The sequence below is a fragment of the Epinephelus fuscoguttatus genome, linkage group LG14 (assembly GCF_011397635.1).
Source record: "Epinephelus fuscoguttatus linkage group LG14, E.fuscoguttatus.final_Chr_v1".
NCBI classification, from domain to species: Eukaryota; Metazoa; Chordata; class Actinopteri; order Perciformes; family Serranidae; genus Epinephelus; species Epinephelus fuscoguttatus.
The window spans coordinates 41806488-41832334 of NC_064765.1; the positions used below are offsets into that span (position 1 = coordinate 41806488).

The 25847-nt window shown below is 41.6% G+C and overlaps 1 protein-coding gene across 9 annotated transcripts in view; it reads left to right on the plus strand.

The window, feature by feature from the left end:
* Window positions 1-25847, plus strand: part of adck1 (aarF domain containing kinase 1) — a 416484-nt gene that overhangs the window by 183261 nt on the left and 207376 nt on the right. For all 9 annotated transcript variants that reach the window (XM_049596288.1, XM_049596287.1, XM_049596291.1 and 6 more), the window contains 2 exons: window positions 13318-13476; window positions 16174-16332. In XM_049596288.1, coding sequence (XP_049452245.1) covers window positions 13318-13476; window positions 16174-16332 — 318 coding nt within the window. The remainder of the gene's footprint in view (window positions 1-13317; window positions 13477-16173; window positions 16333-25847) is intronic.

Genomic DNA, 25847 nt, shown 5'->3' on the forward strand with positions numbered 1-25847 from the left:
ACTTTCTAAGTCAAATGGTTTTTCAGTAGCAAACCTGATAAACTGACTGAGTAGCACAGTAGCACCCACAAAAGTTACAAGCTCTTTTTCCCAGGAAACCTCTGAAGTGCAGCAGACTTTTTTCTGTGGAGGTCTTGTTAAAAGTGAGAATTAAGTAGATGAGGTAAACACTTCTTTATGACATCACATACAGTAAACCTTAAGTTTATTCTGTTTGCTGCATTGCTGTTGGCTTTTCTTGGCAAGACCTCAGTCAGTGTCAGTCCAGCTGTCCTCTCTGCTGCTGAGGAAAGTCACTGCCTGCAGGTCACATGATCACAGGTAAGTTTAAGATACGAGACAGACTGAGCTGAACCCTGAGACATAAACAGTTAAGATAAGATACACCTTTATTGATCCCACAATTGAGAAATTCCAGTGTTACAGCAGTCAAGGGGAAAGAGTCAGATTAAAGATTTCAAAATTTAAAAACTTAAAAAACTAGGCATGCAAAAAAAGTACAAAAAAAAAAAAATACAAGAAACAGCAATAAATAATAATAGTAATGTTAATAATAATAATAATGAGCAGTGGATAAAAAGTGAGCAATGGATTAAAATGAGCATATTTAGTGCAATAATGTATGTGCAAATAAACAACAACAAAGGGGACAGTTATGCTTATTATGGTGTCCCTAAAGTGTCCATTGTGCAGTTTATTGTGAGCAGTGTTGGTTATGTAGCATGACAGCAGCAGGCAGGAAGGACCTGCGATAACGTTCCTTCACACAATTTGGGTGAATCAGTCTATCGCTGAAGGAACTCTCCAGAGCTTTTATCTCCTCCTGCAGAGGGTGGGAGTCATAAGTCCTCAGAGATGACAGCTTGGTTGTCACCCTCCTTTCTCCCACCACCTGCACAGAGTCCAGAGAGCATCCCAGGACAGAGCTGGCCTTCTTGATCAGCTTGTCCAGTCTCTAACTATCTGCAACCGAGACGCTGCTGCCCCAGCAGACCACTCCGTAGAAGATGGCTGATGCCACCACAGTGTCAAAGAAGGTCTTCAGGAGCACCCCCTGAACTCCAAAAGACCTCTGAGGAATCTGCTTTGGCCTTTGCTGTATGGTAACCACTGAAAGTTTAATCTTTATTTAAAAACTAATTATGCTATTTGATGTAAAAAAATAATAATAATAATCTGAAAAGTAGTAACTACTAAAGCTATCAATAAATGAATGAATCAATCAATCATTTTATTTATAAAGCCCAATATCACAAATCACAATTTGCCTCACAGGGCTTTACAGCATACGACATCCCTCTGTCCTTCGGACCCTCACAGTGGATAAGGAAATGAAGTGAGCCAAGGTTCCTGTTCCTGCCACCCTCTTTATTGGTTTGCACTTAATCAGGCTGGATCAGATGTACCTGAGAGAGAACATAAGACATCATTAATTAACTGTTATTCATATATCATAAGAGTAGAAAGTAAGTAAAACAATTCTCTATTAAATATAGTCGTATTTAGTCTAATCCCAGGTGTGTTATTCTAAATTTTGACACCAAAATTTTAATTTTTACTGCAAATGAATATCGGTTCTAAATATTGGTTATCGGTTTCCTTGACTATGGTATTGGTATCGGCCCTAAAAAACCCATATCAGTCGATCCCTAGTGCTGTTATATGATCACTCCCGTCCAGTTTATTGTTCAGATGAACACCTAGGTACTTATAAGATGTCACCATCTCAATGTCCTCCCTGGATGTTCACCGGTGTTGGGGGGAGGAGTCTGTGCCTGCAGAAATCCACCACCAACTCTTTGGTTTCCTCTGCGTTGATCTGAAGGTGGTTCCTCAGGCACCAGTCCACAAAGTCCTGGTTCAGTTCTCTGTACTCCCTGTCGTCTCCATCTGTGATGAGGGCGACTATTGCAGAGTGTGGGGGTTGCAGCCGTGATGTCTGGGCCAGGGGAGGGGCAGACTGATCAAATGTATTGAAGAACAGATTGAGATCATTCACCCACTTCTCGTCGCCTCTGGCCTGGGAGTCTGGTTGTTTGTGTCCTGAGATGGTTTTCGGACCCCTCCAGACTCTGCTGACGTCACTCTGCTGCAACTGTTCCTCCATCTTCTTTTTATATCCTACCTATCCCCACCTGATGTTTCTCTGTAGCTCCCTCTCTTGTGATCAGCTTTTCCCAGGGGGGGCAGGGGGGATGAGTGGTATGCCTCCTTGGTGTTGGCACAAGATAAATCCAGTGTTTTATTGTCTGTGGTGTGGCAGGAAACATACTGGGTGAAGGTGGACAGGGTGGTGGAAGGACAGGCGTGGTTCAAGTCCCCAGAGATCAGAAGGAGGGCCTGAGGGTGCTGTGTTTACAGCCTACTCGTAACAGAGTGGGCGCCGGGTCTCTGCACACAATCATGTCCAAAGAAAAATAGGAGAAAGACCGCTATGAAGAAAGCGGTCTTCATCTCCATACCAAAACAAGATGTAAGTGCTAGCTAGCTAAACTGAAAAAAACTCAAAGTAAGAAAGTTAAAGAGAAAAAAATTGAGAAAAGCTCAGCGGTGAGCAGGAGCTGCTGTAACAGGCGTCCACCAACAGGTGTTGTTTTAGCTTGTTAGTAACAATTTTCTATTGGCTGGAAAGTGCTCTGTGCTTGTTTATAACATAATATTAGTGGCGGTGGATTAGAGACTGCGGATGGAGCAGATTGAAATATCACTTTTCTACAAGTTTACATGTTGCTAAACAGCTGTATTGATATAGTATTGGCTTTTCCTCAAGGAGGTTTTATTGCACTCACAGTAACAAACATAGTTGTCAGCTCAAGTTATCTTCACCTCTCCGTCTCCAGCACAGCATTTTTACTCTGTGTTTGTGTGTGTCTATGTGTGTGTATAAAAGCCGCCAGGATGCACAGACAGTGGGAGGACATGCTGCAGAATGATGATAAATTACACCCAAATGTAAAAAAGTAAGCTAACAGTTACAGATAAAAGAGCAGGTAACATCGGAGCTTCTCAATACTAAGGTTGTTCATAACTTAGCTCTGCAGCTTACTATGGGCGTGATTAACGGGGTTAAAGCTTCACACATCTGTGGGAAAAAGCATATATTAAAATCAATATCGGTTCATTCCAGTGAAGATTGATTTGAATCGAATGAATCGATTATTTCAACCCAGCCCTAAGGTAGAGTAACTGGTGGCTTATAGCTTATAGCTATAGCTTTGTAGCAGCTCTATAGTGCAGTGTCTGTGTTAAAAGGCCTAATGGTTAATGATGAGCTAGATGCACCCCTTGTTAAGGTATGTGTAGAGAAAGCCCTAGCGCAGCATCACTGGTGCTAAGAACAACACCACATACTTTTAAGGCAATATAATATGTGAGCCATAGTGGAAGTTGCATGTTGTCTTTTGTTGTTCAGTTAACAGGTTTGTATCCATGAGGCAGGGCAGCCTCAGGGCAATGTGGATGTTCCAAAGCATACAGTAGGTCTGTTCTAATGACTCTGGGTCCCCGGGGAGGTCTCTTTAACCTTCAAATGCACACATTAATTTGTGTGTGTGTGTGTGTGTTCTGTGTGTCCACAGAGATGAGTAAAGGCTAATGAGGGACCATCTCTGCTCAAAGGACACTCTGGGTGCTGTGATAGAGGTTTGTGGGTGAGCAGACTATATCAAAAGGCAACAAACCCTGATCTTGTCTTTGTATATTGAGGTTATGATAAATATGCCTCTTGAAGCACCAAGGCTGATGTTATTTAGGCAGTTCTTTAAAAACAGTACATGGTCCCTATGTTCTGTATCTGGATCCAGAATCTTCTCCTATTGTTCCCAATAGCTATACTAGTGTTGTTATGTTTAAAGGATAACTTTGGTATTTTTCAACCTGGAGCCTATTTTCTCACGTTTTTGTGTCTAAGTGACTAATGGAGACAACTCTTTATGAAATTGGTCCACTATTAAATGAGAGTTCTGCAGCCGGCAGCTGCAAAACAGGCAGCAATGTAACCACTTAGGGCAATTGCGCACTGTCAAATTACATCCAATAACAGTGTTTGTTTTGCTACTGACAGGCTTGGATTGTTATTCCAAATGTCTGACAGCATTTTCTTCAGAGACAGGCCTTTTTGTTGAAGTGTAAGATTCCTTTTGTTGAACCAGAAACAGCCCTGAATTAGCCATCACATCCCTTACCAAATTAAAACAGTAATTTTAGCATGTATAGAACCAGCACATTTTCACATCAAACTGCGTGAATTTAGGGTTTATTTCAACCCAGCCAGACTTAGTAATTGTTGTAACAATGAAAGATGAACCAAGACAACTTTATGAGTTTTATGTTGTTTCTGGTGACCTGAATGAAGTGTGTTTTACACTGCTAATTTACTGTACGAACACAAAATTACAGTGTCTGGTGGGTTTGGAGATAGCAATTTTGGAGCTGTTTCTAGTTAACCAAAAAGGTTCTTACTCTTTAACAAAAACAATTATCTTTAGCCTGGGTATCCTTCTATAATGTTGTCAGACACATAGAACAATCTTGGCCTGTCAGTGGCAAAAAGCACTTTAACAACCACTTGGATGTCATCAGACACTGACCAAAAAAGCTGTCCTTTCACATTGGCAGGGGGAAACGCGATGGGACAGCAATGAAAGTTAAGGCGGCAGAAGTCTGAGTAGGGCAGGAGGGGTGGTCTAACAACCACTGACCTTCACCTTAGAGGCCTTTCATGTTGGTTTGATACTTGGCTGGTCGCCGTCATTTTGTAACAGTGCCTGGCGGCCAAAAGTCTGAGTAGGGTGGGCGGGAGCGGTGGTGATGGGTCCAGCAACCAATGACTTTGACTCAGGAGGTCGGTGTTCGTTTCCCATAAGATTGTCAAGCCCAACCCTGTTCTTTTTTCATAAACCCAGCTGCGTGCATGTGTTGGTAAAATGTAACAGGCACTTCAGGCACTCATGCATGGAGCAGCAACAGACGCATTTGAATTAAGTTAAAAAGCCTTGATTTCAAAACATGGCTGCTTACATTAAAACATCGACCAGTTTCGACCCTGTCATCTTTGTCAGGTGTGCAAGTGTTCCTGCTCCACGCATGAGTGCCTGAAGTTCATTTTTTCTTCCCATGTGCTGACCCTTTTCTTCAAGAGCACCCGCATTTTTCTTGAGTATCATATCATAAAGATGGTCCTCAAGCACACTACTACCTGTTCTTTTTCAAAGGAAAAAAAAAGTCAATTTGCGGTTTTGTACCAACGTAATTTATTTTGAAAGAGACTATATGCAAACTGTATATTTCCTGTAAAAACAGGAGTGTATTTTGAAAACAGACAATGCATGTTACAGGCTAAAGTTGACATGGCGTCCTAGAATGACAACAACCAACGCACCCAGGGTACCGTGAATGTCATATCTCGACATGGAAAGTCCATGATCAAACGTCGATATGTGACGAGGTTATAGTGAGAATGTGTTGCTTTTAGTGGAAGTAAAGATATGGTGCATAATTGCCCCAAGCGGTTACATTGCATACAGTTTCACCGCTCCCAACTTCAGCACTCTTGCAAAATCCTGCACCAGTTTCAAAAACTGTGGTTCCCATTAGTTACTTAGATACAAAAACATGGGAAAATAGGGTCCAGGTTGAAAAATCCCAAAGTTTTCCTTTACCGAAGTTACCCTTTAAGCACTGTCATGGATTTGTGTTGTTCCAAAGTCAAATTCCATTTCCTTTATTTTGTTAGTATTTTGCTCATGGAAATTACTCTTACAGCACAAAAGGAACTTATCAGTCTACTGTCTGCTCAGTATTTCTTTAAAGATTCTAGTGTTAGGAATAAGAAAGACACGAGGCAGCAGGTAAGGTTACTTGAGTCTTTAATGAAAACAATCAGGTTGTGATAGACTGGGGCTGAGGTGTGGAGGTGAAAATCCAGAGGGGCAGATTTGGGCTGAATCTCTGAGTGAGGAGCTAGCAGGCAGGCTGGCTTGATAACAGGCGGGGTTGGTGCGATGGTGGTGAATCCGTGTGGCATAACGATCCGGCAGAGACTGACAGTTGAGCTGGCTTCTTGTAGGCTGGTGAGTAGTGGGTGGAAACCAGGAGTGCTTGATTGCAGATACGGTGCAGGTGTGAGGAGCACAGGAGACAGAGGACCAGGAGGGAGCTGCTTGGCAACCAAGAAGAGAGTTGTGTTTTACAAGAGCTCCTTGATTATTTGATCTGTTTGTTGTTTAAAACAAAGTGAAATGCCTATTTTTTTAAACGTATATATGCTGTAAGAAGAAAGGAGAAGACAAATACAGCTTCAGAAGAACAACAGTTCACCAGAAAATCCATCAAAAACAAAGACAAACAAGGATTACAGTGAACAACAGTTACCAGAAGAACAGATACAAGGACAGAAGGAGGAGGATGCTAGCCCTGCTGGGCAGTGATCTACATCTAAGGTACTGAAGAGCCATCCACTTTTAAATGGAGAGGATGTATCTGTAACAAAAACGTCAAGAGGAATTGGAAAATCCTGAAAATTCTTTTTTTTTTCACACATTTCTGATCAATCTAATCAGTTAGCTAAGTTGAGCCAACATTAGCATTGACAGTTAACAGTAAGGATTCCATTTCGAGAGTTTAAACAGAAGCTGCTGGAAGAAAAACCTCAGACTCTGTTTGCTGATCTTTATAAAAATGGAGAGGTTAGCAACCTAATATTTTATTCTGGACATCCCAATGCATGGCACAGTGCCATCATTCTACATCACCCCTCTGCAGAAAGAAAAGGCATCTGTAATGGATGATTAAAGAGAGTGAGGACCCAGATACTGTGATGACAACTATCAACATCTACAAAACTGGGAAAATTATGGTACAAGGCAACTTAAAGAACTTCCAGTTTGAATTTCAAACCTTGAAAACATTAGCAGGGGCACAGAAAGAAAAACCTGGCCCTGCTGTCATTCTTCCTCTAGATCTCCCACAGACAGCGTCATCACCTCCATCACCAACGCACAGCAGCCTAGCAGAGGACCTGACCTGCAAGACCCCCGCTCTCATACATACCACCATGAATCGAACAAAGCCATCCACCTGCAACTGTCAACAATGAAGTCACAATATGAACAGACCCAGACCCAGCTAAAAGAACTGCAAGATGACAGAGAAACATGCAGGAAAGAGTTGACCATACTAAATGAACTGCTGAGAGAAATGCAGCAAGAGAACACTAACAACAAGAAAGAGATCTTTTTACTGGCTGAGAAGCGAAGAGAGAAAGAGGCGACAATTAACAGTCTCAACGAGCAGCTACAATATCCTACTACCCCAAACCCACACCTCGATGAACCACAAACTCTCACCAATCCACCGGCTGCCTCTCCTGACCTGCAGCAACCACCAGAGACACAGACAAACCTCAGTTTCCCCAGCGAGCAGCAACACCCATCAGAGCAATTGTCACCTCCCCTTGATCAGCAAAATTCGGACATTGTTCTTCTTATAGACTCTAATGGGAAATTCTTGGGTGAAAAAAGGCTGTTTCCAAATCACAGCATGACCAAACTCAGGTGTCCCACCACTAAGAAAGACCTTGACTTGCTATCCGAAGAACATCTTGGCAGCCCGAGCCACATCATAATCCATACAGGCATCAGTGATTTGAGAGCCCAGCAGGAACGGGTTGCAACATCACTAAAAGCAGTGATTAATAAGGCCAACAACACTTTTCCCAACACAAAGATTGTCATGTCCACTCTGCTCCCACGAAAAGACTTCCATCCTAAAACAAGTTTAGGAATTAACGCCAGTATGTCAAGAGACTGTGCTCTCAAACCTAATGTATATCTGGCCCATCACCCAAACATCAGTGTGGACAGCCCCTATGACCAAGTACACCTCAAAAAGGAAAACATTTCTGTCTTTGCCAAAACACTGAAAGATGCTGCGCTGGGTCGCATCCCCACATCAGGCCACCAAAACAACAGAGAGAACAGAACACAGATGGCACTGACCAGGACACAAGGACCAGCACACTGGAGACAAGAAAGGAGAGGTCCACCAAGACCACCGCACCAGCACACACAACACCGCCCTCCACACCACCCAGGGCCTGGAACAACTGGAGAGCCCCCAGAGCACCACCAGGGAACTCACCCCAGACCCCACCCCTACTCAACCCCCAACTACCACTGCCATACCCACCCCCACTTCTAACCCCACGTTCATGCCCACCTCACCTTGGCCCCTCACCTCCTCCCAGGAGTGACACCATAGTCACTGCTGGACCTCCACAAACATGGCAGCAAGACCTCCACTCACCAGCACCATCACAGACTCACAGGAGAAGCTATGCTGAAGCCCTCACTGGACCTCCAAGCTCCCATGACATGATGCCATGACAAATGCTTACACTCATCTGCACTCACCTTACAGGCCAGGGCCCCTGGTGAATCCACACATGTACACACACGTACACACCAACACACACACACACAAAATATATGTTATTGTTATTGTTATTGTTATAAGCTACTGTTAATTTTTCTTTCTTTCTTTATTTTTTTCCTTTGTTTATGAATTCTATTAACCGATCAATATTCACGAATGTCACTGCAATTATATGTTATTAATACTGTTTATCTAAACCAATTCCATACATAAAATAATTTATTAATCCACAGTAAAAAAAAGAGAGAGCGAAAGAAAAGAAGGCATTTTCACTTTGTATGAAAAGAACAATGAATTCAATAATTAATACTGTAGCATGATACGATATGAATCCTTTGTCATCAGCCAATGGAACATACAAGGGTTGAGATCATCAGCTTTTGGACTTAAAAGTACTAACTCCAAGTTTACTGATGAGCTCAAACACTCGGACATTATCATTTTAATGCCTGTGGATATTCTCATTCATCCAGGTCATAGTTATCTCAAGGCAACTGAATCGAATGCAACTGGACTTGGTTTTGTCTTAGAAGACGTTTCACCTCTTATCCCAGAGGCTTCATCAGTTCATGCTTGTCTGACTAGGCTGGAACTAGTCTGACAAACTGGTATGGAAACAACCCAGGTATTTAATCTCTCGGGAGGTCTTCACAAAGCCAATGATGTCACTGGTTCGTTAGTGCTCCAATGGTGTGTCAACGATGGTTGTTGAAACTGCTGCAATGGTTGTCATTGGAGTCGTTAGAGTCACATGAGGCTATTTGTGAACGACCATTGTTTTTAGTGGTTAAGTTGTTAAATCTCCCGGGCAAGGATGAAAGGACAGCATTATAGGTGGGGGACAGGTGGTATCGCAGACCTCCTCCTCTATTGAGAGATGGTTTTTCCAACTTCACATAGATGGCTTCTTTTACACCTCTTTCAAACCATCTGTCTTCCCTGTCCAAAATGTGGACAGTGCTGTCTTCGAAGGAGTGTACTTTCTCCTTGAGGTATAAATAGACAGCTGAGTCTTGCCCTGACGAGTTAGCCCTGACGAGTTAGGGCAGAAGGGCAGAAGGGCAGTCCCAATCCCAATTTTTGCTAGTATGTGAAAGAGATTCTCGGAGAATTTAAAAAGAATAAATTTACAAGAGGAATAAAACTGTATATATTATAACTTAATTTTGTTTCTAGAGCAGCAACAGTAATATTAAAACAGCAAAGTCTTACTGGAATCAAGTCTAAAATGTCAATAAAATAAATCATATTACTGACATCACAATACTGAGTGAAGTTTAGAAAGAATATGGAACACAGACATCAGTCAGTATCAGTCCAGCTGTCGTCTCTGCTTTGAGAAGCGCACTGTGGCCCAGGTGAAAAAAAAGTAGACAAAGCCGAAGGAAGAATCATAATTAATTCAGTTTGCATTTTGAAATTATGCATTGTAACTTACCATCATGAAAGACGCTGCATCAATTCATGATGGGCCTGAATTGCAGCCCTGGCAGGAGGTCCCACATGTGGCTGTGCATCCTCTTGCGCATAGTTTTGTGGCTCCGAGCCGGGTCTTACAGGAATGCCATGGGTCATTGCAAGATTGTGGAAGACACAGCATGCCAGGATGATCTTGCACACCTTCTCAGGGGTATAAAGTAGTTTGCCACCGGCTGTATCCAAACACATCCAACGGCACACCAAAAGTGCGCTCTATTACGGCGCGTGTGTGGGCATGTATGTTACTATAGCGCACCTGTGGAGGGGTTTCAGGTTTGCGTATGGTGTCATCAGCCATGTTTTAAGGCCATATCCCCGGTCACCTAAACAATATAACATTTTAACATTAACAGAATAGAGACTTACTAAAAATACTAACTAAAAACAATTGAAATAAAAGACTAGAACAAAAGATGCTCACCAACATGCCATCTACTTCTCATAGCCCCTGCCTCCAAACGCATTCCCACTGTACTGTTTTGCAAAATAAATGAGTCGTGGGTGCCTCTTGGCCAGCGGGCCACAGCGTTAAGAATATGGCAGTCGGCATTACAGATCATCTGCATGTTGATGGAGTGATAGTTTTTATCTGTTCATGTATTGCATTGAGCCAATCGATGGAGCTTTGATGCACACATGGATACAGTCTATTGCGCCAATTGTATTTGGCATTCCAGCTACGCCATGGAACCCCCTCTTCACATCGGTCTGATTATGTTCATCATATGGGAATTTGATATATTCAGGCAATAGCCTTAGAATGCCATTTAATACCCGTGGGATGACATGGCTCAGAGAGGGTTGCGAAATCCCAGCCTGGTCTGCTATTTCTCTCTGAAATGTACCTATAGCCAGGAAACTGAGGGTGGTCAGGACTTGCACCTGATGAGGTATTGGATGAGAACGGTGTGTCGGGTGATTTAGATGCTCCAGAGAATCGCATAGTTGCAGTAGCACATGCCTTGGTAATCAGAAACGGCTGATAAGCCATTCATCATATTCCTCAAACGTGTTGTGTTGGTCCCTGATTATGCGCTCTCTCCTCAGGGCACAGGCTGCAATATCCTCTAGCAAGGCTAGATATGCCATCTTAACACTTGCTCAGGTGAATCAGAATTGTTTATATACCCTGCATACCCTTTAACATGCTACCAATTAATCAATTGCCTTTGGCCACAGATGCGTAATTTCATGGCACAAGAAATTGTTGGGAGTGGGTGATCATTATAGGCCAGAACAGTTAAATGAAAGCCAAAACTGTTAGGCCTACATTTTGAAATGTATATTCTCATATATTCCTTTGTAAACTAGGACTGTTATCTTTGAATATTTTAAATGTCACAATGATGAGGGTGAAATTGTGTCAATTTCATGGTTACTTAATACATTTGGCCAATATATTAGTAAATTAATGATTTTAAATAAATGTTAATTAAATCTCTTTTTAAATAATGTGGTTTTATAGGCTCTGCATGTACTTAAAAGGTATGTGTTTGTATTTTCTAAGTAAGTTTGTCCTTCCTCATTTGTATGTATGCATGGTCTGAGGCAGTTCTAAATTTGTTCGCAGAGTAAGAACAAATTCGGGTAAGAAAATATTGGTGAATCCCGGATTTGTGCGTAAACGATCGTACGCACAGTTTAAGCACAGATTTGTGCGTACGCACTGTTTGTCAATGAGGCCCATTGATCCTAAACATGCTTCGAAATCCACAATGGACTACCTCAAGAGGCACAAGCGGATGGCTGTCACAGTCCCCCACCTAAACATCATTAAAAGTCTGTGGATAGACCTCACAAGAGCAGTGCATGCAGGACGACCCAAGAATCTCATAGAGCTAGAAGCCTTTTGCTGGAAGAATGGGTGAAAATACCTCAAACATTAATTGAAAGACTCTCAGCTGGCAACAAATGCATTTAGAAGACTTGATACTTGCCAAAGGGGGCACAACTAAGTACTGACCGTGCAGGGTGCCCTTTTCCTTTTTTGTTATTTTGAAACTAAAAAAAATCTTAAAATACTGAGGAAAACTAAAACTTAAAAAGTGTACCACAGTTTTGAGTTTTGTTTTAACTGCTCCGGAAGTAGTGCATGGTAGTATGAAAGTATGATGCTCTTTTGTTTTTTTTGTTTTTTGAAAAAATTTACCAACAACTGAACTGTCGACTGTCACTCCCCCACTGTGGGAGCTCTCCTGCTCCCCTGTCTGCGGACTGCCTATGATAACATAATTAACATTTGGCATAAAGTGTACTATACAAATCTGTTTGTGTTATATGTTGTGAATGGTCATGGAAATGTTAGTATGTGTCCTTGAAAAGTACTGGAAAAATTTTGTCCATTAAAAAATGTGTGGGAACCCTGTGAGGACCACGATTTGAAAATTCATTGTAGTCATATTATATGCTGTGTCTCAAATCGCATACTTCTGTACATACACTTAATATTTTGAGTGCATAAGTGCGTTCACGCTGAGAAGTATGGAAAAATGCAGTGCACTATGAGTACCCGGATGGTGCACTCAAAACGATCAAGAAGTTGAGTGTGGAAATATGGACACTTCTCGCCCTCAATAGTCGCCATCTTGGCTACGTAGCGGAAGGGGAGGGACCACTTTTCAAACTGGAAATGGGGGCCAAGGACTGTGCGACCGTGAATGTTGCTGCATTGTACAAATTTAAGTTACACATGTGTTTTTTGCACTGAGCACCACTATTCTGTCAGAAATAAGCCAGCAGTATGTTTATTGGGTTAATTTAGCAGTCTGTAATGATTTGGTACCGCGAACGATAACGCAAATGCAAATGCAAATGCTATTTTGCTATGTTTGGAGGCCAGGCAAATAGTGGCATTAATGCTCCATTGGCCGGTTACAATTAGGCACAACACTACGCTGTCGAAATTTGCATACTACGCCAATAAGTACATAATGCACATAGTATACTGCATGGGAGTGTACTAACTGAAGCACGTGATTTGAGACACACCAATAGTGTCAATGAAAATCCCTGTCATCTGGTTGTAAACTGTGTTTCAGTCCCCCACCCCTCTGTTCTCATTATTAACACATTTTTGGTCCCCTCTTAGTCTCATTCAGTTTTGCTTCAGGTCAGTTATCTCAAAAACAAACTTAATACAGGCATCATCATTACATTATTGCATCATCAGCTCATCACATTTCAGCTGATTTGCTGTTATTGCCATGACATTACAAATCCATACTTGGCCAAAGCAGAACTTGAAAGAATAAATCACATTTATGCCCCCATGTCCACCTCTCTGTGGCTGTACAGTGACTTACAATAACTTGTAAAGACAGATGGTCAGATTGATGATCCTATTCCCAACTCCACACCGTTTTCTCTCCCACTCTTTTCTTCTGCATCCCTATCTCTCTTCTGCAGCTGTCAGAGTTATTTGTCACCTTTGAGGAGAAGCCTCAGGGTGCAGCCTCCTTAGCCCAGGTCCACAAGGCTGTGCTGCATGATGGGAGGACAGTGGCCATCAAGGTCCAACACCCCAAAGTCCAGAAACAGAGCTCCAAGGACATAGTGGTGATGGAGGTGAGTCCGTAAATGTTGAACTACTGAACTACAGAAATAAATGAAATGTTGTGGTGTCACAGTGGAGACACAGACATTATGACTTACTGGCCTCAAATATGATGCATGTTATTCTCTCTTAACAACCAGTGTTGGAGGTAACAAGTTACAAAAGTAATACATTACAGCAATACATCACTCATCCTCAATTTAAAAAAAAAAAAAATCAACATTAAGTCATCCAACTTAGACATATATATATATATATATATATATACATATATATATATATATATATATATATATATATATATATATATATATATATATACATACTGTGTGTGATTGTCTGTAGCTCCTGACAACATTTTGGTTTAAAGGTATTGAATTATTGAGGGCTTCAAAACTGTTTCTTTGTTCAGCTTAATGCTGTGGCATGATTATCTAACCACTGTCAGCTGTGTGACTGTATATGTGACTGTGATTTTCTCAACCTAATGGTGTAGCATGATCACCTAATCGGCATCAGGTGTGTAACAAAGGTGTGGTACATATAACAGATAAGTGTACCTGTGTCTCAATATGCTTGTTGATCTTGAAGGCGGCCCAAAGGCTGAACTGTCATCAAAATAAAAGAAGTGCATATGGCGCAAGAGTGTGCGACACTTGTTTTCTACAAACAAGTCTTAAAGTCATAAAGTCATGAACAAACTCAAATCACGGAATCTCTGAATCTCCCTTTTTCTTACTTCATGTAATCTTCTTCCTTAATCGTCTACATGTCTCTGCATCTGTTTTTACTTGCTCTGTTATCACTGCATTACGCAATAAAATTTAAAAAACAAAACCAAACAGCAATATATATCACTGTTTTAGCAACGGCAAATAAATTTAATGCTTAACCAATGGGATGTCAGTTAGTTTATTAAGTTTACATTGTAACGTAATGTGTTACCACCCAAAATAAACTGTTCACTGTCTTCATTTTTCATTCATCTACACTAAACCACCTCTGTCAGTGCACCACCAGAAAAAATACCCCTCAAAGTTTTTGTGTCTTGTCATTATAGGATATATTAGAGAAGGGTGCTGGAGATCGGCACAACTGGATGATGTTGTATTGTGCATTAGCCTGTTCAATATGTTCACATTCACATGTCTACAGTGTCTACATTGTATCCCATTCTGCTTTTCCATATAAAAGCTGGAAAATAAAAGCTGTGAATTTTCCTCATCCTGTTGATTGGCCCATTTGGGTGATGCTGTCAAATGTGTGCTAGCATGTTGGATGTACAAAGAAACTCATTTTAGCTGCTTGTATCTGCAAGCTCATTGTTTCAGTCACTACCCAAAGCTCGTGACCATATAGGTGTGGGTTGGGTCATAGATGGACCAGTAAAAATAAGAGCTTTACCTTCTAGCTCAGCTTGCTTTTCACCATGATGATCCTGTTCAGCATCCGTATCACTGCTGACACCCCACCAAACTGCCTGTCCATTTAATGCTCCATTTTATCCTCACTTGGGAACATCTCCTCCAAGTCTAAGGCCATGGTCCTTAACTGGAAAACAGTGGATTGCCCTCTCTGGGTTGGGACAGTTACTGCTCCGAGCAAAGGATTACAAATATGTCAGGGTCTTGTTCACAAGTGAGAGTAAAATGGAACACGAGATGGATAGGCAGTTTGACGCAGCGTCTGCAATGATGTAGGCAATGTGCTGGACTGTTGTGGTGAAAAAAACCTGAGGAAAACATTTTTTTTGGTGATATTTTTATTTACTTACAATTCTGGACTGGGTAAAGCTTTATGCTATGTTCCCAGTAAGTCTAAGTTCTACTCATATGCAGCTTTTTTTAAAATAAAATATTCAGGTATAGATAAAAACCTTTTATTTCAGTGTGTTGAAACTTATATAACTCAAGGACAGAAGCACTTACAGTGATTCTGAATGTTGGGAAAAACACTTGTTACCTTTCAAATGAGACCATGTACATGTACTACACATGGAACAAGAACAGCCTTGAATTTACTTAGGGCATGCCTTGGATAGACATTTTAGGTGAATTTAAGTGAATTCTATGAACAGGATGAGTGACTGCACCAAGCAAAAATGGTTTCTATGTCCATATTGTCACTTGACTGGTATTGTATAACAGTGAAATAACAGTGAAAATGTCCTTTAACCATTCTCTAGTTGTCATATAAAGATAATGTAGAAAATGAGAAGTGTTTAGATTTGACACAATCAGGGTTTTCGTGGAATCATCTTAAGTCAACATTTTTGTCTGGCAATAAATTTGCTTTAAGCCCAAGCTGAGACAACCTTTAAAACACCATCAAATTTGACAAAACTCCTTCAAGCCACATAAAACATTTCATGCCCGTTTTCATAGACCGTGTGGCACCAACCTTGACTGACAAACTGATCCATGTGTGTAAAATTTGGAGTGCCTTTTTCACAGGTGGTTAAACACATCTGAACAATTTGGACAGAAGCACAGCACAATTTGAGGTCTTAAAGGACGGTACATAGAGCTGTTTAACAGCAGCTTTCTGTCCTCAGACTTGACTTTCCAGGTCCTTTCAATACAGAATCCCATCAAGTACATTTGTCCTGGTACACACTGATATAAAATGTCAGCCATTGACAGGACATCACTGCACATGTACATGTTTGTTTTCTTGTACTTTACTCATCCTGATTTGTGATTTTGTAGGTACTGTTGAGGGTGGTCCATTGGCTCTTCCCAGACTTTGCTTTCATGTGGTTGGTGGAAGAGGCAAAGAAGAACATGCCATTAGAACTGGACTTCCTTAATGAAGGACAAAATGCTGAGAGGATGGCTAACATGCTTGCCCGCTTCCCCTTTCTCAAGGTAAACACATAGTGATGTATCACCAAACCAATTTGAAAATGCAAATTAGTCTGGAAGCCCTCAGTTAATTTTTGATTTTCAAGGGGCGTTATCATTGGCCAGATGGAGAGACCCACAACCAATCAGATCAACACAAAAAGTTAGGTAATGCTGAGCAATGGACAAATATAAACAGAATTCAGCATGCAGAATAGCTGTCATGGTGTAGCATTGTCAACATGTCTGTGAACAAGTGTTGCCATTTTTGCCATCAGATTTGACAATAGTACTTCAGCAGAAAGTTCCAGAGCCATCTTGATTGTTTTTGCTTCAGTGGAGCTCCTCTTTACTAAGCTCAGTTTATGCTCCTTGTCCTGTCCCTGGAGCAGGGGTGCATGACTGAGAAATGAAGAAATTATGTATTTGCATTAAGAGCAAAGGTTTCGCAAGTTGTCAGTCATTTTACCAGACCTGCCCCATGTTAGATAAACTGTGACTGACCAGGTTGAGTGTTGAGTGGAAATCTGTTTGAACAGGAGCGGGACCAGACAAATCTGTCAGAGCAAATAAAACATGAGCTCACAGATTTGTCTGGTTTTCAGGCTAACACAGTAGGTAAAATAAAATAAAAAAAAACTTACAAGACTTCCTTTAATAATGACAGGCCTATGGACTTCACAGTGGGATTTAGTATTTTGATCCCATGTGTGAACACATACAAGTAAGCAGCTTGTAAAAAGAATACAATACAACTGGGGTGCTAGAGAGCCAGCGATGTAGTAGGTTGTGTTTTTTTATCAGCTGCTCCACCCTAACTTGATATAAATATTTAACACTCATTTTTTTGCACTTTTTGATGGTGAAACTGGTTTATAAAACTCCAAAAAAGAAACCGACCCAGAAAGCCCACGAGTCTCCTTCTGAGATCGAAGATAACCCGCTGACCGAGTCAGCTAACGCTAACTCACCTGGCTCGACTAGCCCTGGGTGTGGCCAAACAGACACACCAGAGGAGGATGCCTCCCTGTCGCCCATCCTGAAGGCCATTAGACGGATGGAAAACTCCATGAACACGAGGTTCGACAACTTGGAGACAACTCTCGCTGGGGTTAAAAATGCTGTCGCTGCCAATACCTCCCGCATTATCAACCTGGAAGAATGGCACGGAGAGTTTGGTGGACGTCTGGTCGAGTTTGAAAAAAGTTACGGTGAGCTGTGTGCACAAAATAAACTCTTGAAAGCCAAAGTGAACGATCTGAAGGGCCGCTCGAGGAGACAAAATATTAAAATTGTGGGCCTGCCTGAGAAAATTGAAAGAGGCTCTCCAACTGCATTTGTGTCTGCCTTGCTACCCATACTCCTGGGAGTTGAATGTTTCCCCCCAGGGAATTAAAGTGAATTGTACACACTGCATCTGCCCACCAAGCAACAGGCCACGAACCATGATTGCCAGGATACACCGTGACACAGTGAAAGAGGAGATAATCCGGGTAGCTCGCAATGAGGGTTCGCTAAACTATGATGGGCAGCGCATCAGGATCTTTCTGGACATCACAGCAGAGGTGATGGACTGCAAGGAGTTTGATGCCATTCGACTGAAACTCAAGGAAGCTGGTATCCGCCATGGGTTTTTGTTTCCTGCGCGTCTGACTTTCACTCATGCTGGACATACCAAAACATTTGAATCACCAAAGAAGGCAGCCACCTATGTTGATGAACACATGCAGCCTGCAGCAGCTGGAAGCGCCGAGTGACCCGGACACCACCAACGCTACGGATGTGGTATGACTTATGTATGCACTTAGGCTACACAGGCCTGCCTGCACTGCTGTGTATATTTTTTATTTTATATACATTTTTATAGCAATGAAAAAAAACAAATCCGTGTTACTAAATTATTACATTTTTACATGTATCTCACCATAGCAAGTTGGAAGTTAACATAATCTGCCATATATGAAGAGGGGAGACTCTCTGGAATCTGGCAATATAAGAACCATGATGCTGGGAGATTCTGTCACTTCACAGTTGTCCAAAACATGTGGTTGTGCCAGGCGGACGTGATTTCCAGCATTTTTTCATTATTGCAAGAAATTCCATTGACTCATTCACAAGTCAAAAATGTGTTTTATCTGAAAGAAACATGCAATATTTACACCTAAGATAACAGAAAAATAGTAATAATATTATTCCTCACTATATGAAGTGACTGATAACAAGATCTGTATCATGGATTGTATTTATATTTATAGCGTGATGGGATGACAGCACAATGATGTCTGTGGTATCACTGGAAAACTCCAGCCCTGCGCTTTCATGTGATATGCGTGGCATTTCTGTGTGACCCTGCATTCGCGAGTAATCTATCCAAGAGTAATGTGTGTGCAAAGCTGTATGAAAGCTTTGTTATACATCATTTTAGTGTAATTTTATCATTTTTTTCATTGTGAAAACATTGGACCAAGAGGTCCAAGAGGGCACTTTAGCGAGCGTTTTTCAACAATTGGGCCACGGGGGTTCTGGTGTAGCTCTGAATTTCTTATAAACTGAGGACAACTGCCTGCTGTATATTTGTGTTCATGGTCACAGTCACAGATAATTTTTTGGCGTTTGTTGTAACGTTACTAGACAAAAGCGGTTCACATCAGCTAACGTTACATTTAGCTTGTTTATGACTTCCATGTCATCATATATTGAAGTGAAACAATGTCTAACAAGTTGCGGTATATTCTCTAAATAAAAACAAAAATTACATACCTGTTGATTAGGAAAAGGTCCAACTGGGGATCAGTTTTAAAACCTTTCATATCTCTCAGCTCTCTCCATTTGGTGAATGCCTGACCGAGGTTTACATGCGTTTGGGCTCGAGCCCTATCACCGTCCCGTTTAGCCTTCTTCTGTTCTTTTTCTTTTAGATGGTGCTCCTTCTATATCCACCATGACATCGAAAGTACAACCAAGTCCTTATAGATACATCTGGTAAAACTGTTATGTGTTCAGCAATGCGCGTTGCGTACCGCATACTCAAAGAACACTCTGTAAACACGGCTCTTCTTCTTCTCTCAATTTATTGGCGGATCACAAACAACTTCCAGGTGCATACCACCACCTCCTGTACAAGAGTGTGCAATGTGTCCGAAATCATTCACTACTCCCTACTACATGTCATTTAACCTGTTTTTTAAATCCTACTCGTAAACACGGCTCCTACTTCTACTACGGTTTAATGGCTGTGGGACGCTGTGGGCGTGCAGACTTACTTCCGCCTCTGGGTGCCGTGTTCTGGTTTGCTGACTTCCGCTTTGTCCAACCCGACCGAGGCTACGCTAAATAGTCATATAGAGAAAGGCTTTTTTGTCGCTGTTGGGTTCAAATAAATATGCGGATCTTCAAAGGGGGGGTAATACAAACTAGGGACAGTTTTATAAATGGTAAAAAGTTCTGCACAGCTGCTTTAACTAACACCTTTATTCATTTAGGTCGGACCTTTCAAACTATAAATATTTCACCATCCAATGTAAGAAATCAATGCTAACATTCAAAAATAGCTAACTGTTACCCTATTTCATGTGTAAGTGTGCACAGTGAAGAGACAAAAGTCAATTTGAGAAACTTTATTTTCAAATTTCCACAAACAATATCTGACGGCCAGTCCGCTTCTCCTGGCAGCCTGCAAGAGACAGAAAAGATGATAAGCACTTTAAGAAACAAATCAAAAACTTCACCACTGAATTTTTATTTATTTTTTTTAGCATTTTAGCTGTCTTTTAGCCAGATTGAAGGGTTTGGGTCCGTCACTGTGCTTAATTTAGTGTTGAAACAGTGAAACAACGGGATCCGTTAACTCCGTTAACTGTTAACAGCAGCTCAACAATCAGTCCTTCATCTCGGAAAAACAGTGGTTTCAAAACTGCGCTATAACCTGTAGCCACTGGGTCAGTTTGCTTTGCAGAGGAGACCTCGACTGATAAATTGCCCATAAAATCACATTAACAACATCCTGAATGCATCCTTAAACTTCACTATGGCCCTGTTTAGACGACAACGGTTTCTCTAAAAACAGAAACATCTGTCCTTTGCGTTTTAGAAAACTTCCGTGTTTATATGCCGATGTTATTGAAACGATCTACATTCACACGGAGCCGCAAAATCGAGTAAGGTAAAGCTGCAGTACCGGAGGCTGCAGTTTCAGGACCGCAGTTTTAGGACCGTTTAATTTTCCGAGCAGAGGCTGCAACCTGAAGTTTATTTTTATTTTTTTGCTATACCCAAATACTACTTTCTTATAAAATAGTTATAATCAGTGTTGGGCAGTAACGCATAATTTGATTGATGAAGCCCAGATAACTATACATTACCATTGCCGGTCCTCTCTGCTCCTCTCACCCACACTTGAGCACCAGTTCTGGGATGCACAGTGTCGACCCACCTGGCCTGACCTCCGTGGTCCTCTCCGCTCCTCTCACCCACACTTGAACACCCATTCTGGGATACACAGTGTCAGCCCACTTGGCCAGACCTCTGCGGTCCTCTCTGCTGCTTTCCCCCACACTTGAGCATCCGTCCAGGGAGGGCCACGGAGGTCAGGCCGGGTGGCACCATAGGTGAGTGGATCCCAAATCTCAAGCTCGGGCCCGGGAGCTCCGGGCACTTCCACTTTAACCCAAAACGAGCGCTCACGATAACCAGATAAATAGATAACGTCAACTAGGGAAAATGAAATGAAAACACCACAGCTGTAGTCTGTTAGCTAACATGAGCTAAACTAGCTAACAGCTAACGAAAGATAACGTTAGCTGGTGGGGACCTGTGCTATATAAGTCGTGCCTCATCACTCACCAGGAACCTCTTTTAACGGTCACAGAATAAACAACATAGCTAGTTTCTGCTAACTTATTCCAATTAGCTTACCTGAAACCAACTGCGGTGATATGCTGCGACCTGCGAGCTCAGTTCCAAACAAAGACCGCGGAGATGAAATTCCGCCTTCCGTGGCGACTTCCGTATGTGGGCAGGTATGGGCCGACCTAAAGCCGACGTAACAGAGACGTTTGATGAGCTGGGACAAAAGAGTATTAAATTTAAAGATATCCACCTATGCGGCCGACGCTTGTCAGACGTTATAAATTAAGGGCTGATGTGTCGTCCTTAGGCCGACGTCGGCCAGATGTATGTATGCTATCTGGGACCCATCCAAAAGAGCCAAGATATTCTCTCTCTTGCCTGATTTGCATGCTGATATCTTGTTTTTACAAGAGACGCATATTAAACACACGGAGGCCTTAAAACTTAGGTGTAGCTGGATGGACAAATTTTTCAGTCAACTTTTGCAACTAAAGCACATGGTGTGGCAATTTTAATTAAAAGGAGTATTCCCTTCCAACGTACTTCAACTAAAACTGACCCAAATGGTCGTTTTATAATTGTGACTGGCACTATTTTGACTGTTCACGTTACCTTCCTTAATTTATATGCACCAAATTTTGACAATCCTGGTTTCTTCCGGGGGGTCTCCCATTTAATACCCAATCTAGCAACAATCAACTTGATTGCAGGTGGTGATTTAAATGATGTTTTAGATACTTTTTTGGACAGGTCTTCATCACGCCCAGTTAGTCCTTGAGACTCCACAATGATGAAGGCACTCAATTTGACTGATATCTGGAGGATTCACAATCCCACAGAGAAAGATTATTCTTTCTTTTCACAAGTTCACAACACATACACAAGCATTAACTATTTTCTAATTGATTCTAAGCTAACAGCAATTACCAAGTCATCTAAATATCACAACATCCTAATCTCAGACCACAGCCCTGTTACTATAGGTATGGACTTTGGATGGAAAAAAACACACTATAATTGGCGATTTAACCCAAGTCTTCTCAATGACAAAATATTTTTGGAGAAATGCTCACTCTCAATAAAGGACTATTTAGCTTTTAACGATACAGGCGATGTCTCAGACTCGACTTTACGGGAAGCTTTCAAGGTTGTACTAAAAGTTTTTGTTTTATCCTATGAAGCTGCATAAAAAAAATAAAAAAAAAAACAGAGGAGATAAAGGTTATCAGTTATAAATCCCCAGCTTTCCCTACTTGAAAAACAGTATCGAGAGGCTCCATCTTTATCGTTATTAAAGGGCAACTGTGTAAAATGGGTTGAAAACTGTTGAAAACAGTGACATCAGTGGTCAAATTCTAGATTGCAGGGCTCACTCACTCACCCCTCCCGTCGGGTAAATGACGGTGGCCTTGTAGGGACAAAAAACCTTGCGCAGACACGTGTTTTTCAGGAGTAGGTCTATCTAGCGATGAGGTGAATGTTTATTTAGAAATCTACATGTTACAATATTGTAATGAATCATTCACGAGCAAGAGACCAGAGTAGCGTTCGGGAAAAAGGCCAGTTTATTTGAGCACTCCAAAAACTCCGGTAACACTCCAGGGGGTAAAACTCTGACTCTTCTAGCGTAACACACACACTCCATACACACATACTCGTTTACAGTACCTAGCGGGTACTTCTTATCCATCGCTTTGCCCCCTCCCCTCTCTGCTCCACCAATCTCCAGGCCGCACACTGACTGACAGCTTAGCCTGTAAACGGAGCTCAGCTGTTTATTTAGCCTAGCAATATCTCCAGACTATAGTAGCTGCAATGGACGACTTTGAACGCGATTTTGAAGAGTTTCTTGTAGCGGACACAGACCCAGAGCCATACCTGTTTGAGCCGGAGCATACAGATGAGGAACTCCATGTCTTGGATGTTGAGCGGGCGAGAAGGGAGGCTGAATGCTCCGCTCCCATTTTGCTGCACAGAATGGGATTCGGTGCTGCCATCGTTGGGGAGATATATCATCAGGAGGAAAAGCGCTGCAGAGAGTGCATCACAAGGAGTGAAGCTGCGTCTTCTTTTCCTCGCAGATGACGGTTTGGGTTCATTCTCTCCTGTTGCGTGGTAAGTGTGGTCCATTCGCAAACTTTATAACTAAAAAAACCTTTCACTATTCTCTATCGACGAACTACTAACACTCTCTGCTGTTTCCTCCTCCTTCTTCCTTCCTTCCGCTGTCTTCGTTGGTTTATTTATACATGCGAAACGCGTTCTCTGGCTGGCTGGATTGTCCGCTCGGTCTGCTGTACATACATGGCGGCGCAAGATGGCGACCTCTCCAAAGCAAGGCCCTTGCTATATATATGTATATAAAAGCATTATAAGGCTACGAAAACCAAACAAATTTTATTTTATAGTGATTATACACTTATATAGACAAATTAATTGGTAGAATATTCAGATTCAGATTCAGATTTGACAATAAACCATGCCAAATATTACACACTGGCCCTTTAAAGGAGATTGTTAATTTAAAACATGAATATAACAGTATTCTCTCTCATCAAATTAATACTTTACTGTTGAAAATAAGGCATGAACAGTTTGAGTTGAGGGATAAACCTGGCCCTCTGCTCTCACGGCAGCTACGAGGTGTGCAGGCTAGCAGAGCTAGATCCACGAAATTATAAATCATATGAGCTCTCTTGTTACAGATGCTGTTGAAATAAATAAGTGCTTTAGAAATTATTATGAAAATTTATATAAATCCCAAAGTTCTGCAGCAGAAGAGGATATTCTTCAATTTTTGCGCTCCCTCCCACTTCCTAAAATATATTACAATGTGCAAAATGAACTTAATGTTGAAATTACATTATAGGAGGTTATTACGTATATGAATTTCCAAGTGGAAAGTCACCTGGCCCTGATGGCTTTGGCATTGATTCCTACAAAGCATTTATTGACTATGTGGCCCCTCTGTTGCTGAGAATGTTTAAAGAATCAATAAAAAATTACCAGATACATTACATGCTGCAAACATTTCTTTAATTTTGAAAAAAGATAAAGATCAGACCGACTGATCTTATCGGCCTATCGCCCTTCTCGGCAGTGATCTCAAAGTGTTTACAAAAATTTTAGCAAATAGATTGAATAAACATATAGCAACTATAATACAGCCAGACCAGGTGGGGTTTATTCCCAGGAATGTCCGTTGATTACTAAATATTGTATACAGTAAACAAAATAAGTCAAAATCTGCAGTACTTACACTTGATGCGCACAAGGCATTTGATCAAGTTGATTGGAAATACATGCTGTTAACCATCAGAGAATTTGGCCTTTGCGAAAATTTTGGTTAATGGGTAGAAATGCTTTATGCGCACCCGACTGCATTAGTCCTCACTAATTCAGACAGATCTCACCCTTTCAGTATGTACCGTGGTGTTTGGCAAGGCTGCCCTCTGAGCTCTCTGTTGTTGGCTTTGTGTATTGAGCCCCTTGCAGTAATCATCAGACACAATCCAAAAATTAAAGCTGCAAGCAGCGTTGGGGCGGACCTCGGACTCACGCCGTTTCGGCCTCCAGCTCACGTAGACAGATAAAGACAAAAGTTTTAGACGATTTAAGACCCCTCTCCACTCTAGCTCACAGCTGAGAATTTCTCTACATTTGCTGTGTTGCTTTCAGAGGCACTAGCTCACTTCCTGTTGGATTTAGGTCAGGGGTGTGAGTGCGTGATTTGTAGGTCTTGATGAGACGAACAAGCCACTTTGGGTTTAATCTTTCTACAACATTTTTACGGGCCGCAGTGGCCATTTTTGTGTGTCTATGTGGTGCTAGAGAGCCCATTTTGGCACTTTTGGGGTTAATATTTTCATTTTATCAACGTTTTCGCCAGTCCTGACACGCGTACCAATTTTAGTGAGTTTTTGAGCATGTTTAGGAGGTCCAATTTAGTTTTTTGCGCACCAGTGGGGCCCCATGTCATGTGTTAGGTGCCCTTTTTTCCTTTTCGCCCCTGCCCTTCAAACATCCTGAGTCTGTCACTGAGAGTGAGGGACAAGCTGTGAGAGCAGGCGGATTGAGATGGCTTTAAAATGTGTCAAACTCCTCCCTTCAATTCCCAAACCATGGGTTCAATTGTCAATCTGATTATACCAGCAGAGAGATACACTCGTTCCAAACGCAGACATATAGTTTTTATGTTTGTCGAGTCAAAAATGCGATCTCGGTCGCAAGTTTACAATGTCTAGCTCACAGCTGACAATTTCTCCACATTTGCTCATGTTACATTCAGAGGCACAAGCTTATTTCCTATTGGATTTAGGTCAGGGGTGTCAGTGTGTGATTTATAGGTCTCAATGAGATGAAGAAGTCAGTTTTGGTTTGATCTTTCTACAACATTCCTCCAGGCCACAGTGGTCATTTTAGTGTGTTTAGGTGGTGCAAAAATTGTCAAGAGGTTTTGTGACATATCACCTTTAAGAGGGTATAAAATCCAAACCGTTCGAGTAAAGACAAAGTTGTTCAGAGGAATTGTTTAGCAGGGCTTGGTCTGTCATGTGTGCATGTTTGAAGTTGATATGATAAACGGTGTAGGAGGAAATATTTTTTTACTAAGAGAATTTTTGAAAAATGACATCTTACTATGAAAGGGCAAATAGCTCACTTCCTGTTGGATTTAGGTCAAGGCTTGCAGC